The sequence below is a fragment of the Cygnus atratus genome, chromosome 1, assembly GCF_013377495.2.
Source record: "Cygnus atratus isolate AKBS03 ecotype Queensland, Australia chromosome 1, CAtr_DNAZoo_HiC_assembly, whole genome shotgun sequence".
In the NCBI taxonomy this organism is placed as follows: domain Eukaryota; kingdom Metazoa; phylum Chordata; class Aves; order Anseriformes; family Anatidae; genus Cygnus; species Cygnus atratus.
In genome coordinates, this window is record NC_066362.1 from 45,807,667 (window position 1) to 45,825,564 (window position 17,898).

A 17,898-nucleotide genomic window follows, 5' to 3' on the forward strand; every position below is an offset into this window, starting at 1 on the left:
CTGTTACTTGCCTTCCCTTCAGTCTCTCTGATTTGGGCAATTTTGATCAATAGAAAGGACTACTTCCAGTTCTGATAATTGTCATATCAGGACCTTTCCCACCTCTTAACTAAGGAGTCTAAGGATCAGTTCTCTTCCTTGTCCTCTAAGCAGTTGATTCAGCATACCAGAGCATTAATCCTGATCACCCCACACAAATGGATTCTAGATAGATGTTGTCATTAAAATATGTTGGCTTTTTCCACTGAAAAAGGTTCCTTATTAATGTTAATACAGAAATCTCTCTACCATTTCAGCCAAGACACATCTGGTTTCTCTTCCTACACTTCATCTGTAGGACAATAAAACTTAGTGCTGAGGCTTCTGATAACATTTGAACCTCTGTGGATTTCATTGCTGGCACATCACAAAATCACAGAATCATCTAGGTTGGAAGAGACCTCCAAGATCACCGAGTCCAACCTCTGACCTAACACTAACAAGGCCTCCACTAAACCACTAAACCATATCACTAAGCTCTAAATCTAAACATCTTTTAAAGACCTCCAGGGATGGTGACTCAACCACTTCCCTGGGCAGCCCATTCCAATGCCTAACGACCCTTTCAGTAAAGAAGTTCTTTCTAATATCTAACCTAAACCTCCCCTGGCACAACTTTAGCCCATTCCCCCTCGTCCTATCACCGGGCACGTGTGAGAATAGACCAATCCCCACCTCACTACAGCCTCCTTTAAACTACCTATAGAGAGCAATAAAGTCACCCCTCAGCCTCCTCTTCTGCAGGCTGAACAATCCCAGCTCCCTCAGCCGCTCCTCATAAGACTTGTTCTCCAGACCCCTCACCAGCTTCGTTGCCCTTCTGTGGACTCTCTCGAGCACCTTGATATCCTTCTTGTAGTGAGGGGCCCAAAACTGAACATAGTACTCGAGGTGCGGCCTCACCAGAGCCAAGTACTCTATAGATGCAAATATGCATCACTGTAATTATTATCCCTTACAGAATCACAGAATGGCTGAGGTTGGAAGGGACCTCTGGAGTTTGTCTGGTCCAAAACCCTGCTCAAGCAAGGTCACCTAGAGCATGTTACACAGGATCACAACCAGGTGGGGTTTTGAATATCTCCAAAGAAGGAGACTCCAGAACCTCTCTGGGCAGTCTGTCACCCAAACTGTAAAGAAGTTCTTCCTCTTATGGCAATGAAACCTCCTGTAGTTCAATTTATACCCATTACCCCTTGTCCTATCACTGGCCACCACTGAGAAGAGTTTGGCCCCTTCCACTTTACACTGTCCCCTCAGGTATTTATAGAGGTTGATAAGATCCCCTCTCCATCTCCTCTTCTCTAGGCTAAACAGGCCCAGCTCGCTTAGTCTTTCCTCATAGGACAGATGCTCCGATCTCTTAATCATCTTTGTGGGTCTATGCTGGACCCTGTCTGGAAGTTCTACGTTCCTCTTGTACTGGGGAGCCCAGAACTGCACAAAATATTCCAGGTGTGGCCTCACCAGAGCTGAGTAGAAGGAGGGGATCACCTCTCTTGACCTGCTGTCCACACTCCTCTTGATGCAGGCTAGGATCCCATTGGCCTTCTTGGCCACAAGGGCATACTGCTGGCTCATGGTTAACTTGCTTTCCACCACGACCCCCAGATCTCTCTCCATGGAGCTGCTCTCCAGCAGGTCATCCCCCAACCTGTACTCCATTTTTTTTTTTTTTTCTACTAGGACACATTGCTGATGCATGTTCAGATATGAGAGAATATGTTCAACTATAGTCAATTATGTTCAAAGATGAGAAAGACATTTCAATTTTCTTAAAACAGTGAGTGATCCATTGTGACTGACCATCTCTTTTGGTGTTCTTCTCTGACAGGTTACCATGCCAAGCCTCTCCCCATTATGGCTTTTGAATTTCACTTTCTATCTTTCCTAAGTCAAATAGTTTGGGGGCCAAAGCTCTACTTCACTTCCTTGATGACAATGAACTGTATGTTAACAGTACCAGGTCCACCCAATAGTCTTAAGGTTTTTTCATGTCAGTAAGTGACCAATCCAAAGGAAATGCTATATCTGCACAAACACTGAAGGCAATATGGTGAAAATAGGTTGTGTCAAGGCATTATGTGAGATTTCTGAGGTCAAGCGTTTTTCAATAATCAGACCTGTAGCTATCAATGCCCTTTATTAGAACTGTTTCCATTCCCAGTAATTTCTGAGCTGCACCTTAAGCTCTGTATGTACCTTTGTGGTTGCACTATGTCATTGAAGAGTCACCCAGTGTTAAAGGTGGTCACAGTTAGTGCAAAACTCTTGTAGATGCTTTTTGAATGAAGGATTCTGAAATTATCTCTAAATAAATCTCAATATTTAGTTTTCTCATTCAAAATGTCTGTGAATGTACATCTGGATTGCTTCCAAAAATGGAAAGATTAGAAATTGTTTTGAGATATGTATTTCATATGCATATTATCTTATTGACTTTCTTCTCCTATCTATTATACCAATGGTATACCTGATATGCTGAATGTAAATGCCATTTGGCATGCTCTACTTTATACATCCACATACTAAGTATGAAGAAAGATAAAAAGTGAGTGTTCCTATTAAGGACATAACAAGGAGTTTTCAGGCTCAACTTATAGAATGTATATGTATGCTTACCATGTGCCCACATCCCACCTCAAGATCACTGATTATTTCTAAGTATCTATTATTTGCATCTCTGTAACAGTAGTGCATTTTGATATAGCTAATAAATAATAAAGTACTATTTTATTTCAGAGTTAAAATACTTTTTTTTTTTTTTTTTCCCACGGAAGTCTTTCCATCATAACAAAAATGACAGCTGCATTTGGATAGAAATGTAGCAAAAGTGAATAATCCAACCAGCAAATCCTTTAACAGTTGCCCACAAATCAAAACCACTCAAAAACTAATTTACTATCCAAAAAAAGCAGATGAGCCAGAGATTCAGTGAGATCTAATAGTGATTTAGCTATTGCTGATGCTATTGTTTGGAAAGGCATTTCCAAACAATGTTCAGATTCTTGAGTAACAGTCAGCAATACAAAATAATAAGTAGCTTGTTAAGAGAGTTTGTTTTCAGAGCTTTACATTTAAGCAAAATTCCCATTCACATAGAATTTTGTGTCAAGGAATTCTGCAAAATCAGGCTCACAGATGTCTAAGGCAGGGTTTAAATGATCTAAATATAAACTTCTAACGATGGAGGTGCCTTAGGGTATCCAAGGCATCTGCATGGGGCAGATAAGATGCAGATCAAAGGCAGCATCAACTGGAATAACAGCTGGAGGCCAGGTGGGGTATCGTCAGGCAGCTCTCACTGTGCACCTGAATTGAACCCCTAGGGTGTGATCCACTTTCAGACTAAAATACCTAAGTGTAGATGTCTACACGTAAACTGACTCTGCTGAATAGCTATGTTCCACTGACTACTAATTACCTTCTCACTGCCCATAACAGGAGTTTAGAAATTTTGCACAAATGCAATTTTGTTAATTGGGAGTTTTATTTCACATGCCTTATATTTTATTATATATTTTTTAATTTTTATAGTAGATCTGGCAGCATTTATGTTCTTATTTTGAAGAAAAAAAATACATTAGGGTAGTATTTTTTCTTGCCCATTCAATATTATTTAATAATATAGAGGGAAAAAATACTTATTTTCTAAACGTATTATTTTCAAAAAGATTCCTTGGTATTTTAGATTTGTATTTTAAATATCACAATATTTTTGTTTCTCTAGACAGAAAAAGGGAGTGCACTACATGAAGCAGCCCTCTTTGGAAAGGTGGAAGTAGTACGCATTTTGCTTGAAACAGGTAAATTTAACTTACAGGAAGCACTGAACAACTACTCTAAGTATTCCTAATCTGGTGTTTGCCTCCTCACATTTTGTTTATTCAAATTACTGTTATATTTCTCAGCCCTTGCAAATCTAATCACATGTAATTATCATTAAAATAATGTTCCGTTAGAATAAGAAATAAAGATACACAATGAGAACAAAAGTAATGTTTTCTCTAAGACTCAGAAATTCCATGTATGAGTCAGTGTATGCCACTGTATTCTGAGAATAAATGTGTTCAGAGAATGAAACGGCTACATAATTTTTTTTTATTCACTCTGAAAGACAGGTTCAGCAAGGAAATAAAAGGCATTATTGTCCCATTTCTTCTTTTATTCCATTTATTGGAGCCTGTGGTGGTCTCCATGACTTTAAGATTATAAAGCAGTGTAGTCTCTTGTCACTATGCCTGAACTGACCTAAGCTGCCTATTGGCTTTCCTCCCCAAACTGTTCTGTAACCACTGTGAAGGAAGTTTGATTATATGTCATCACTCAGAGATGACAGTGTTATTACATTATGGAGATTCCATATACTCTAACTCTTCATTTCCTGTTTTGCAGACACTTATTTTTAGTCATTTCGCCATGCATTAAAAAGAGGTGATATACCACTGTGCAGTTCTGGCTTTTTATTAAGCAAGATTCTGGGGATTTAATCTCCATTAAAAATTTTTCAGAGCTCCCATGTACAAGGTCTAATTCTCCTGCTTCACTGCCACTAGCAATCTGACCAAGGTTGTCCAAGCAATAGGATGCACTGGCTGCATGTTTGATCCCTTGGTACTCCATTCATATTTCATCTTCCTGCATAATATCTTCATCAGAGCCTCAGCATTTTCTCCTCAATTTGTCTTCTCATGGTAAAAGAGGTATAGGACACATGCATAGATGAGTAGGAGAAGATGAAAAATCAGCTCAAGAGGAACTATCAGGAACCTGTTTTGAAAGTGAGAACAATGCAGAATATGATGAAAGGAGAGGTTATTTAGCAGTTCCAATAGGAAGATATAGAGCTTCATACATTCTGATAGTCTTTGGTCATAGCCTTTTCTTTGACTTACCCTTTAGTCAATAGAGGTACATGTTCTAAAAGCCGTATTTATGCATTTATACACACTCCTGTCTACTCATAGGTATATTTACCCATAGTTCTGCACACACACCCTGGATGCCCTTGTTCTGCAATTAAATTGACCCAAGAGATCATAAACTAAGCCAGAACAGGTTTCTTTCTTTGATTGAGACACCAGAATACTAATTTGCACATAATTTCCTAACAAACATGCCATTCTGCCTGCTCCTTCATTGCCTAGATAAACTTAGGCTGCCTCTGAAGGAAGGCACTGGGTCTATCAGAATTGCTTTTGTACTGAAAGGAGAGGAGAACATAGATATAGTCCCAACAAACCTATCTACTACGTAAGAGTTTCAGAATTATTTGAGGTAAATTGTTATCTGAACAACTGTCTTCTCTGATAAGTAAGAAGACCAGTGAAGATGAGAATATCCAGAAACAACTCTTCTGAGACACATGAAATTCCATTATAGTGAGGTTTTTACTGATCTTTATTATCAGTGCTTATGGGATTATACTGTACAAAAGAAGGAATGTCACAGCTCCTCAACTAAATCTCAGCTTGTGTATATGTGATCTGAGATCTACTTTCAGAAAAAAAGGTTCTTCCAAAATGTTTTTCTGTATGGATGACTAAGGAGCAGGCAGAAAGGGATCTGCACATGCCCTCAGAAACATAGGGCCTCTTTATATTAATTCACATAAATAGTAAGGAATGGAGAATATCACAGAAATATGGGAAGCCCTTAGACCACAGATAAATAATACTTCTCAAAGACTAGTACATGTTATAGCCTCTACCACTGTATGATTGTACAAGACATTGGAGTAGGAACTCCACTGTGAATTCCTTCAACTCTAAATGCTCTGCACTTCTGCAGTGTTCCTCACCTGGTCCCTTTTCATCTAACAATCCCCTTTTCTCTAGTTGTGCTTCAAAAATGGCTCAGATGTTATGAGTAGCATTGCAAAGGAAAAGTGTAAGTTGGTGTCTTCCGACTCTGAAAATAAGCTACCATAGCTAACTAGCCCAGCAATCTTTTGGCTTTATTTTCATTGAGAAAACAAATATCTCTTTCTCACAAAATGAATTAGGAAACTCTCCTTCAGTAAGGAAATAGCAAGAGCTGCAGCTTTTTCTGGTGAGTAGAGAGATCCCATCTTGCTTCCAGAACATAAATCTTCATAAATCCTGCTTCTTCTGATTTCCTCTATTCAGTTTCCTGAGAAGAATCTTATTCCAGTTCTTATGATCTTTTATCCCTCTACTTTTTCTGAAAGTACATCTAAATTAAAAAACAACTTCATTCTTATACCATAAGTTAAACATCCCCAAAGAAGTCCCCACAATACAAAGGTGAAGATTCATGCAGCAGCATGTGCATCGTATTCTCTGAGACCTATCTAGCATAAGCCTCAAACTTACGTATTTGTGCTTATGTTCACAGTTTGAGCCAATTACTTAGTCAACAGTTTGAGCAGTCTGTGAGTAAATGTTCTGGCTTTGCATACAGCCTTTACATTACATATGGGTATTTCAGTCTTTTCAGGGAGTATAAAACTTTGAAGGTTAATAACTTTTTCAGTGTTGCTCCCAACACACATACTAGTAGTAGGCACTAGAAAAATACCCAATGAATTAGAGAAGACTGGGGAGAGTTAAAATCAAGACATGTAGGAAAAACATTCAGAGTGTTTCTTGATTTTATAAAACATTGTTTTTAGAATGGTTGTTTCATAGGAACAGTCTGTTAAAGTACCCCTAAATTTGGTTAAAGAAGCTTACTTTATATTGTCATGAGTGACAGAAACATAAAAACAATCCATGTCAGCATGTGAATTTTAGGCTACTCAAGCTTTAAACAGAAATGGATGTTGTACTTCAACTGTAGCACAGCTGTTAATCTGCTACAGTTGTATAACTGCTTGCATTCAATTTGTCATATAATTGAGTCTGATATGCCACATTTATAATCAGAAGTACTTGAGATTAAAATTTCCACCACACATCATTCTCTTTTTCAGGAATTGATACCAACATAAAGGACAGTTTGGGTAGAACAGTTTTAGATATTCTTAAAGAACATCCATCTCAACAGTCACTCCAAATTGCTGCTCTACTTCAAGGTAAGTCGTATTCAGTTACATTTGTTAGAGACAAATCAGAATAGGATGGAGGCATACTAAGATATATAGTAATTTCTAATTTTAAAATATTTTATTAAACAAAAGAGTTCTTTTGACTTAAGAACAAAATTCTTGTTTGCTAGATACACAAAATTAAGTTTCTGAATACCTGGATTTCAGAGTAAACTCTTCCCTTTTTCTGACAATAGACATTAGTATGGTGTGTTGCTTTGTACATTCTTCATTGCAAGACAATATATTGTAATGTTTCACTGCAGTTCCATTCAATTGCGATGGCAAACTAGAATTGAGATACCTGATTCATTCATAAATAACAAATGTGACTGAATGATGATGACAAACTTTCAAAACATTTCATTGCATTTTTCTCATTGTCTTTAAAAAAAAAATAATAATAAAGCAGGCAGTAACTCTTGTCATTATAGCAGAAACAATGTAAATTTTTTTGCATGTGTTTGTTCTCATTCATCTTAGTTTCATGCTATAAAACTGATGGAACTTCATCATTTCCTTTTTTTTTTTTTTTTTAAACTCTAAAACATGACAGTAAAGTGGTCAAATATGAGCAAGTACATAATTCAGTATTACACATCATTCTTTCCTTGTATGAAATTTTCCCCTGCATTTTCAGATTAGTCTTTCATTAGCTGTGTTTAACTAAGGAGATCACTGCAAGTATCAGCTTCATCTACACATGTATTTTTCCTGTGTTTGAATGAGCCATTTTAGTCAGCTCACTATGGGTGCTACAAGTGTACTAGCTCATGCTTCAGTCTCCCTGATACCTGATAATATAAGTACATATTCTAGAGAAAATGAGGTCATGTGGCCACACAGTGTCCTTCAGGTTTTCTTTTCTTTACAGACTGGCTATTGAGCTTTGATAACCTTTTCCAATGAGGTGGTGTACCAAAAAATACAAAGTTCCTCTAAGTATAATAAAAATTTTGCAGACTGGATGGGGAGATTTCTCTTAAGCTGCAGGTTCATGTTATAGCTGAACTGAATTAACAACCTGCTGTTACTGAAAGGGACAGTTTAACTCCTCTCCATCCTTCCTATTTTCTTCTTCCCTTTGTCCCATTCTGTGTTCCTTCTCCCTTATTTCCAGTTATACAGTTCTCTTCCTTATTCCCAGCTTACAGCAGATTGCAAGTTGATCTGATTCTTTTAATTAACCAGTAATATATAAAATATATAATTTATTACATATATTTAATAGTACATAAAAATAATATAAAACAACGTTGTAATTATATAAATAAACATTTGTTTTAATGAGCTTGTCTCCTATACGACTCAGGTCCCAGAGTTAGCTCTGTCCCAGGTAACTGACAGAGACAGTCATCAAAAAGTGGGAAGAAAGGTCCATCTGAGGCAAGCAGAACTTTCCTCTGCCAGCAGAAGGGAGCTCCTAATTTGATATAGACCATATGGTGAAACTTTATATCTCACTGAGTTGCAACTATGTAGAGGGAAAGAAGGTTATTATCATACCTAAACTTCTTCAGAGAAAGGAAAAGGATCAGCCAGAGCATCCATTTTCTTAGACATCAAAATCAATCAACCTTCAGACATAAATCTAAGCTTCATTATAATATTCCATTGCCAAATAAAACAGCTGTCATTTTAGTATCTCTGCATTGTTCCATTTTCTCTTCAGTGTGATATCCTTACAGTATCAACCCCACCGGTCAACATTTTCTTCAAAGTACCCTTACTTTATGAACAGTAATAGCAGCACCCAAACCCATCTCAAGGGTTTGTCCTTTTTATGGGTCAGTAACTGCCCTTAGTTTTTACCACAAAAAAAGAAATTTATCAATTTTAAGGCTTCTTGGTGCTTTGACATGCAATCTCTTTCATATGTGTGCCTTGAATATATAAAGAAGTCTGCTAAGTAGTTGCAGCTCATATTACGATGTCTTGTAACAAAGAGCTGTTTATTTTTCTGTCTGCCTTATAGTCAGAAGTGATGTGCAAGGATGAACAATGTTTACAAAGATGTCATTTTGAACCTTAAGAAAACAGGAGGAGCCCCTTCAGAACTCTCTTGTGGAGCCCAGTGAGATTCTTTTTCACCAGCAAAGGGTTTGCTAAAGCTTTAACCATCAAAGATCAAGTTTGAACTGTGAGAAGAAGTTAAAAGATAAAAACAAGAATGGCAGGATTCAGCGCTAGCACTGTTGATGATAGAGCAGACCTATCCTGCCTCTAAAAAGCCAATGAATATATTCTTCATTGAAGTGTGGGCATTTATTCCACTGTAGCTGAAAAATCAGTGCAGCACTGGAATTTTGGGAAACCTGAATGTACTGTAATTAAGTTCAACTTCCGTGGGTAATGAATACCATGCAAAGAAAGGTCAAATGCTGAGAGAGAGTTAGAGACTTCCAAATACATTCCTATTTAACCTCCCATGTACAGATGATTGTCTAGGGAAGCTTACATGTCTCCTTCATGTAGACCTACAGGAAAAAGAAAAGAAATGAATGGTGTCAGACACTGTCTGGATTTTGTAAGTTTCTTCTTTTTTTCTTTAAGCAGACACAATGGTATTGAGTTGATTCTTTCACCTTGTTGCCAGGCTAAAGTAAGATTTTATCCTCTGGCATTCTTACTGATTTCTACCATTTCCCCCTTGTATTGTTATGAAACCTAGTAACCCTAGTTAGGTCCCGAAGTATCTCTGTACAGTTTATAGTATTAACATAGAGCATAATATTTATTCCTGCCACAAGACAACAGTTTTCAAAATTTAAAACAAAGGCTGAAAGATGCATATAAACAGATTGACAGAAATAGGCTAGAAAATAAAGCGACTGGTATTACTGGTGGGCCTGATAGATAGTGTTCAATGCTATAAGTAGAGTCAAAAACCAAAGTCATAAGGAAAGATTTGAGGGAGAATAATCAGTTGGTTATGAGGATATTGATGAGAAACTTCTCTGAAGGGAAAGCAGTTCCTTGAAAGAAGAAATTAATTTACATCTTTGGAAGCAGTTCATGGAGGCAGCAATACTAAATCAGTTCAGCTGATACTAAAACCCACAGGACTGGTAGTTTTCTGTGAATAGTACTTCCAGAACTGAGGAACTGTGGATAGAAGTTTCTATTAGTGTTCTGCCTTTATATAAGGATATTTTTAAAAACTACTTTTTACAGATTATAGCTTAAAAAGAAATAAAAACTTTTGCCAGTGAGGTTTTAGAAGTGATCTTAACGTTTTTGTGATCTTTAGTTTATAATCTTTTCCACCATACTGAGAAAACAGTAATTGAAGTTGCTAAAAAAAATGGTTTTAAGAGTTATTATCTGATAGATGGCAAATAAATAATTAAATCACTTTCAAGAGCAACCTGAATAAGGCTGATTAATCTATACTCAACCTGAACTTTCTTTTTACTGCCTGTTAAATACAGATGGAATTATTAGAATAACAGTTCAAGTTTTAATTCTTTGTCTTTCATATATGTCCCATCTTTTTCTGTGTCTGGTTCAGCTCTGAACTACATTGAGCTTATTTAAAAATACTTTATAGTGTAGTATCGTATCATATCATATAGTATAGTATTGTATAGTATAGTATCGTATAGTATCATATAGTATAGTATAATGTAGTATTATTATAGATTCTTTACATGATAAGAAAGAATTAGCTGTTTTGTTATTATATACTCAAAAAGCAGAGAATTAGAATACTGTGCCAAGTGTGGCTATTTTACAGTGCAAATGTATTTCTTGGATGCAATGAAATGACAGCATTCAGTGCTGAAGCAGTTAACAGTATTGGCACTTAGGGCTTTATAATTAGACACTGAAGATAAAAGGGATGTTGCCAAGGCTAGTATTCCTAAAATTAAACCGACCAGCTGTGTTTTAGTTTTAGCACATGTGAACGTGACACAGGTGCATTCTATACCATATTTCAACCCTTTCTCCACAGACCACTATGTTCTCTATTAGAATCTTGCTCTTTTACAATTATTATTATTATTATTATTTTTTGGAAACAGAATTATTGTTATTATGAAAAAAAAGGAGATAGTAGAAAAACAGATGAGAAAAGACAGGAGTACCAGGAAGGCACAGTAAGCTCTGCTCTGTAGACAATATGGAGGGAGATGTAATGGAAAGCTCTTTCCTTTCTCTTCTGCTGCTGCTGCTTGAGAAACTAATGTAGTTTGTACATGTTACCTAATTATTCATACGTGGAAAATACATAAGCAGCTGCTGGAATAGAAGCAGAACCAGAACTCCTTTTTTGCCCCCCCAGCTTAAACAGCTGCAATGTCATTAGCGCAGGCCTTTTGTTTATTCTTGCTCTCTTCCTCTCCCTCTCTTTCTGTAGACAAGTAGATTTTCCAGTCCCTCCAGTACACGTCTTCAATCTCACTGGAAGGATGGAAGAGATTTCCAGTCTAGAATTTATTAGAACTTTGTGGGAGGAAAAGAATGGGGGTACTAATTACAACCCCCCCCCCCTTTTTTTTTTCTTGTGGGGATTTCTCAACTCGTTTTGTAAGGCTATTGTGCAAATGCTGCATAGTATTAACTATGTTTATTAATTAACTTAACTGCTATTTAGCTGTTTCCTCTGCTACCTCAGAATCATAGCAGTACTCAGTACTTGTTTCTGTTTATCATCCTTGAACACGTGTACAAATGTCTTCTGACTCTCTCTAAAAGCCACGGTTTATAAATGAAGCAAAAATCCTGACGTCAATGAGGAATGAGGACCTAGAGGAGCTGAAGTTAGAGCAAGCCTGAGCCAAGGCTTTCACTGCCCAGGACATTCGGCAGCAACTCCAGCTGAGCTGGGCCCTGTTCCCTTCATGGCTGAGCTTTCTGGCGCTCACTGCTCTGTGAGGCGAGAGAGCTGCGTGTGTCTGCTTACATGTTAAAGCTTTCCCTTTTGCTTGGCTTTGGCTTAGCACATGTTAAAGTGAGGAAGCTGGAGTTCCTGCTGTAGTTTGACTTTTCTGGCATGTATTACCTTCCTGGGGACATATTCCCTACTTCTCTTATTTCCACTGATATGGGACCACTTCTACACTACTACTTTTTGTGTACATGGCCCTTTAGAGTGAGTAAGACTATTTTAAAATCAAATAGCTGTAGAAAAGAATGCTACTAAGCAGGCAAATTTTTTGAAATTCTTATTATTAATCCTTATTTAACTGTAATCTTCTGTTTGAGTCAACAGATGTAAAATACTCCATTCTTCCCAGTTTGGTGAAGAACCATCTCTAGCGTGCGTATGTTAGCACGTCACCCACCATGATCCTGCTAGTCATTCCCGCTGTCTGTGGAATGTGGAGCAAGATGACATGATGCAGAAAGCTGGTGAAAGACACATTATGCATTGGCAGGTTGTGTCCTGAGCAGACTTTACCCTCCCCATTACGGGAATGAGTCTTTTCTCTAAACTCCGTGATACCACAACTGAGGAAAATGTTCTGGTCATTAAGTGGTCTAACTGGCTAAGCATGCCTTTGTTCTGAATTACCTTTTTTTTTTTTTTTTTTTTTTTTTGAGGAAGGTGATGGAATCCAGAGCACCAGAGCAGTCTTTCAAGTACACCATAGTCAGGGCAGATGGTGGTTAACAGTACCATCTTTTTCAGTGAGTTTTGACAGGCATGGAAGATGAATTTCTAAGTAGCTGTAGGTGAAGTGAATTTTGGTGCTGATGAAAGCATCCACTGCTTTTGTGTAGTTTGTCTTTGGCTCTTAAAATAGATCACCTGATTTGTGTCTGTTTCTTTGATAACAAGGGTAAGTTTTCATTTACATAGACTACAAGCTCTTACAACCGAATCCATGTCTTTATTGTTCTCACATGTACCCCATAGAATTTTCAATAGCAGGAAAAACAAGTTAGAAGTCCCACAGAAGTCCAAAACTGTATGGTACTTTTTGTTGTCCTGTTCTAAACCTCTGTAGCACTCTGTGTGCTGAGCCTTTTGCAGAGGTTTTCTGGAAATAATTGTGTAGTTTTTAAGTATTTAAGAGACTTACCTCAAACTTGGGATTTCCACCTCAGAACTAGTCTTCAGCAGGTAAGTGCATTGGTCTGAAAATGGGGCTGCCAAAGAATTAAAATAGAGTACTATTTTAAAACTAGAGTCTTATATGAATATCAGACTACAAGGTTAAAATTCTTCACAATCCCTCCCCTGCATTTCCTTTCCTAATAATATCATTATCATTATCCAATAATTTGAACACTCACACCTGGTAGAACTTTATTTTTGGTGTGCTTTTGGACAGTTGCAGAATTGTCAAGCATATATTTTCAGGCATGATTTTTTTTCCTTTCCTTTTTTTTTTCTTTTTTTTTTTTTCTTTGCGTCTAGCTTCCCTTTTATTTCTCCTCCACCTCATACAGTAACGTGACCAATAATATAGCTGACAGAGCTGGAAAACATTCCAGAGCATTTTGTCATGCTGATGGTTTTCTCATGGTCTTTTGCTTATAACTCATCTTTGCTTCTTTGCTTACAGCACTACACACAAAAAATAAAAATGAAAAAAATAAATTTGCCTATTTTCATATGGAGAAATATATGACAGATTATCCAGGGGACCATTACAAGCCATCAGACATAATGTAGGGCATTTTCAAATCTTACAGACTTAAAAACTGGCAACCTGCATAGCATTCTGAAACTGCATGCTGTTCTCTGCCATTTCCAATTTCATTTTCTCAGATGCCTATTTTATTACAGATTGTATTTGGGTTTTGGGATTTGTTATTTAATCAGGAATAAAAGCAAGCTAAACAAGTGTGTTGTAGACTGCAGAAATTAAATTAGAGAGATTTTCAGTTTCCAGAAACTCTTCAGTCCTTCAGTGTGAAATTGATGAAAGTGGTTATTGTAGTTCACTGTGGTGTGTGTTGCCATTTTTTGCTGTTGTACTTACTGTCTGGTTAGGAAACCTCAGGAAATCAAGCAAGTAAAGATGTAAAATAACTGCCTGAACTGAGAACCATTCACTCTGCTGGAAAAAAAATAATCCACTATTGCATAAATTAATTTCTAATTTATTATTTAATATTTGTCCTGGAATAGCATTCATTAGTCTTAGTGTTTCATGGAGCTAGACTGTGTACAAAACCACATGAAAATAATGTATGTTTACACAAAAATGATAGTAGTGAAACTGAAGTCTATTTCATTCATCATTTCAAATTTACCTGTTTTTATAAACACAGTCATGACGGTAGGACAATGGAAATTTTAAACATAAAAGGGAGGAAAATTTTCGAATGCAGTTTTCTAGACTGCTAGTTAAATCTAAATTTTTTTTTTTTGACAATGCATTCTTTTTCCTCATGTACTCAGTCTCTGTACTGCAAGTAGAGTATTTGGTCTTTTTAGTATCAATATTTCCACTCACTGTGAACATCTGTAATATCATGACTAAAAAGTCTTAACAAATTTAAAACAAAAGAAGACTCAACAGTAATAATATAATGGAAAAGTTACTTGGATATTTCAAGAAGACAGGAAAAAGACAGTAATAGTCACAACTCATTAGTCTTACAATGAGATTTCTGTAACAGTTTCAGCAGATTAGATGAGGTAACTGGCCATTATAGTGTTTTATAGTATTTTCAATAAATGATTGCCTGTAGCAATGTTTGTTAGTAATTACAAGGATATATGAAAAATTGGAAAGGGTTTTATAAAAAAAAAGAAATAGCAAATATACTTTTTGTTGGAATAAACCAGTATAATTCATGAGTTTAAGTGTATTTGTGTCTTTAAATTACAGAATATATGGAAACAGGAAATGCAAGTGTTTCAGAGGAACGCCCACTGGAATGCGCAGAACATCAGTCTTGCATTTTGTCCCCAGAAGTTCCTCCATCTCCAAAGGCTAAAAGTAAATACATGTACTCTGTGAATAAAGAAGCTGTATTAAATTCTCTTTACTATTAAAATTATATTGCTAACATATTTATACAAACATACGAATTGAAAAAGATAAAGAGATAGATATTGAGAAGCTTTTTTCCATTATTAACTACCTATCTTGACTGCATACACTGTAATCTGTGTCATACAGGGAAACGAAGAACTATTCTCAAAAAGGACAAGTCACAGATTGTTTACTATGTATTACATTATTTGATCTTAAATCTTTTAAATTTATATAGCATAATGCATTTCATAAGTAGAATAGAAGGTTAATAAATATGCCAAAATACTCTGCAGACATTCAAGTCAGAGAGAGAATTTGTCACTATGAGTACCTTTTCCAATTGTGTTACATTTGGATGACTCTTTCAAGGACCATTTGGGTACTGCTCTCCCATTCTTCCTGCAGATAAGCCTTCTAACATACCTTTCATGTAACCTCACTGTCACTGTACATGTTCTTACTCACCCTTTATGCACCATAGTCTCTTGAGAAGGGCATTTCCTGATTGCAATGTAATTGTGCTGTTCCATAAAAACCATCCTATTGTAGAACCAAACCTCATTACTGGCTTCTAAAATCATCCAAAGTTAATGCAATTGACTGTTGGCAAATAACTCTGCCTCTCCTTGTTGTTTTTTTTTTTTCTTTTTTTTTCCTACCCCCCCTTTTTTTTTTAACCCTTTTTACCATGAGAGTTTAATTCATGAGAAAACTAAGCTTACTGCTGTAAGCCAGATTATGATCTTCATGGTGACAGTAAACAAATGCTCTAGTTCCAGTCACATTTCCCATTGGGATACTTAAAAGTTATATAATGTATGAAAAGATATATAGTTCCTTTGAGTTTAGTAGAATCATTCATGAAGTCAGCTACCCTATGCAATAGAAATGTCCATCCTGAAATTAAGTAGTAAATAATTCTAATATATGTTTTACTTCTTAATGAAGTCATGATCTCTCATTCCATTTTTCCACTTGCAAGATAGAAATACTGTAAAATATGCTAGTTTTCTTTTCCTCATCTGTTGTGTAATCTGATTCTAAAGGAAAGAAATTGCACATTATTGTACTTCCCATCCATCCATCTGTCATTTTCTAACAATCTAATTTCAAATAATTTAAATTTAAACCCAATTTGGAAGAGAGAGAGATGTATCAATTACCTTCCTGGGACTTTCATGAAAATAGATATTTGGATAGAGGGGAGAGAGGTACTAGTACCTGTACTGAAAGAAACTTAGGCAAAATTCATCTTTTATGCATTCTTTCTGGCAGCAGTTAGCCAGTTAGCATACGCTTACAGACAGGTCAGTCAGCACACTTGCAGTTCTCATCTCACCACACTCAACTCATTCATGCCCAGTAAGAAATATTGCAAGGCATATATAGAAGAACACGAAGTTTTTGCACTGAGAGCAAGCTAGGGGACATGAACATGAATCTGTAGGAAACAATCTGCGTTTTCTTGGGGGCACTCTAGCATGTTTTAAAAATTGTTCTTAACATTCAGGTCTTTTACTTCTGATTTTACTTAATATTAATCTGCAATAATTTCAATTTTCTAAATAGAAAGCTGAATATAAATAGTCCTGATTGCACCTTTGTTTCATTTACAGGTTTTGAGCAAACTTACCATTGACTAAGAGCAACAAGAGTTTTGAATACATAATTTCTATTACTTAGATATTAAAATTCAGTTAGATATTTTTAATTAAAAACTTCTGTTCTTGGCTCTAAAAATGCAGTCATAACTGGCCATAATTGTAGTTTATAAAATATTTTAGAATAAATTGTGTCATTAATGCTTACCTAGCATACCGAACAATGGAAAAAAAAAAAAAAAGAAAGGCTATGAAGAAAAATGGCACATAAAGAGCTCTAGAACAAGCAGAAAGAATCTTATCTGGGGCTTCTTTAGTTACATCAATGTACGTATATGCAGTTTACATATGCTGAGCTTAGTATGCTCATTCTGTTTATTCTTCGCTGCATTTTGTGCAGGATGCAAGGATGGAAAAAAAAAAAAAAAAAAGAATTATCTCTGTATTTTATTAAGTAGAAGGACTGTAGTTTCCAACAGTATGACTCTTGGAAAACACTCATGAGAAGAGGTTTCTTACTTGCCTCTGGAAAAAACTTTGCTTTCATTTACATGTTTATTATTATTACTAAAGATAACTGTGTAACACATATGCAATAGATTATCAGGACCTAATGGAGTTGTTTCTAAGACAGAGGCTTTTTACTCCGTGGAGGTCTTCTGCTGCCAGTGGGCTGTTTGCTGAAGAGTTAACACTCAATGTGATTCTAATCTTGTATTACTCAATGTAATTCTAATAGTTATCTTTCTAATAGTGGCCCTCAGTGCAGACATACAAAACACATTGTCCTACTATTTTGGTAAACTGCTTAACTGAAGCTATCTGATAAATGAAGGAGAAATCATGAAATGCAATACAGAATGCACTAAATATGGGTTTCTTATAGTCTGCTGTAGGGAGGTATATTTTAAACTTTTGGTTTTATCCCAGTATACCCTTCCACCATTCCAATAAATTGGGTCCTGGGAAAGTGAGCAAGAATTATTTGTAAAACAACTTTGATGGGACAGATGTGCATTCTCAGAAACTCAGTTCCAACCTAATTAAGAGCTTATGGAACCTATGTAATGTCTTAACTGATCACAGCAGCAAACATGAATACAATGCAGAGTATGGAACAGTAATTTTATGTGTTTATAGCCACTTTCCTTTTTGGATTAACCTCACATGTTTGGGTAGTTGCTGTTTTTAGCTACTTTTCAGAGCTAGAAAACAGAGAAAGGGTAAGTACATGTTGTCTGTCATCCTAACTAAAATACAAAATATAGGG

The 17,898-nt window shown here is 36.2% G+C and overlaps 1 protein-coding gene across 3 annotated transcripts in view; it reads left to right on the forward strand.

The window, feature by feature from the left end:
* The window catches only part of ANKS1B (ankyrin repeat and sterile alpha motif domain containing 1B), a 439,810-nt gene that overhangs the window by 70,926 nt on the left and 350,986 nt on the right, over nt 1-17,898 (forward strand). For all 3 annotated transcript variants that reach the window (XM_035551795.2, XM_035551794.2, XM_050708106.1), the window contains 3 exons: nt 3,770-3,845; nt 6,974-7,075; nt 14,878-14,988. In XM_035551795.2, coding sequence (XP_035407688.1) covers nt 3,770-3,845; nt 6,974-7,075; nt 14,878-14,988 — 289 coding nt within the window. The remainder of the gene's footprint in view (nt 1-3,769; nt 3,846-6,973; nt 7,076-14,877; nt 14,989-17,898) is intronic.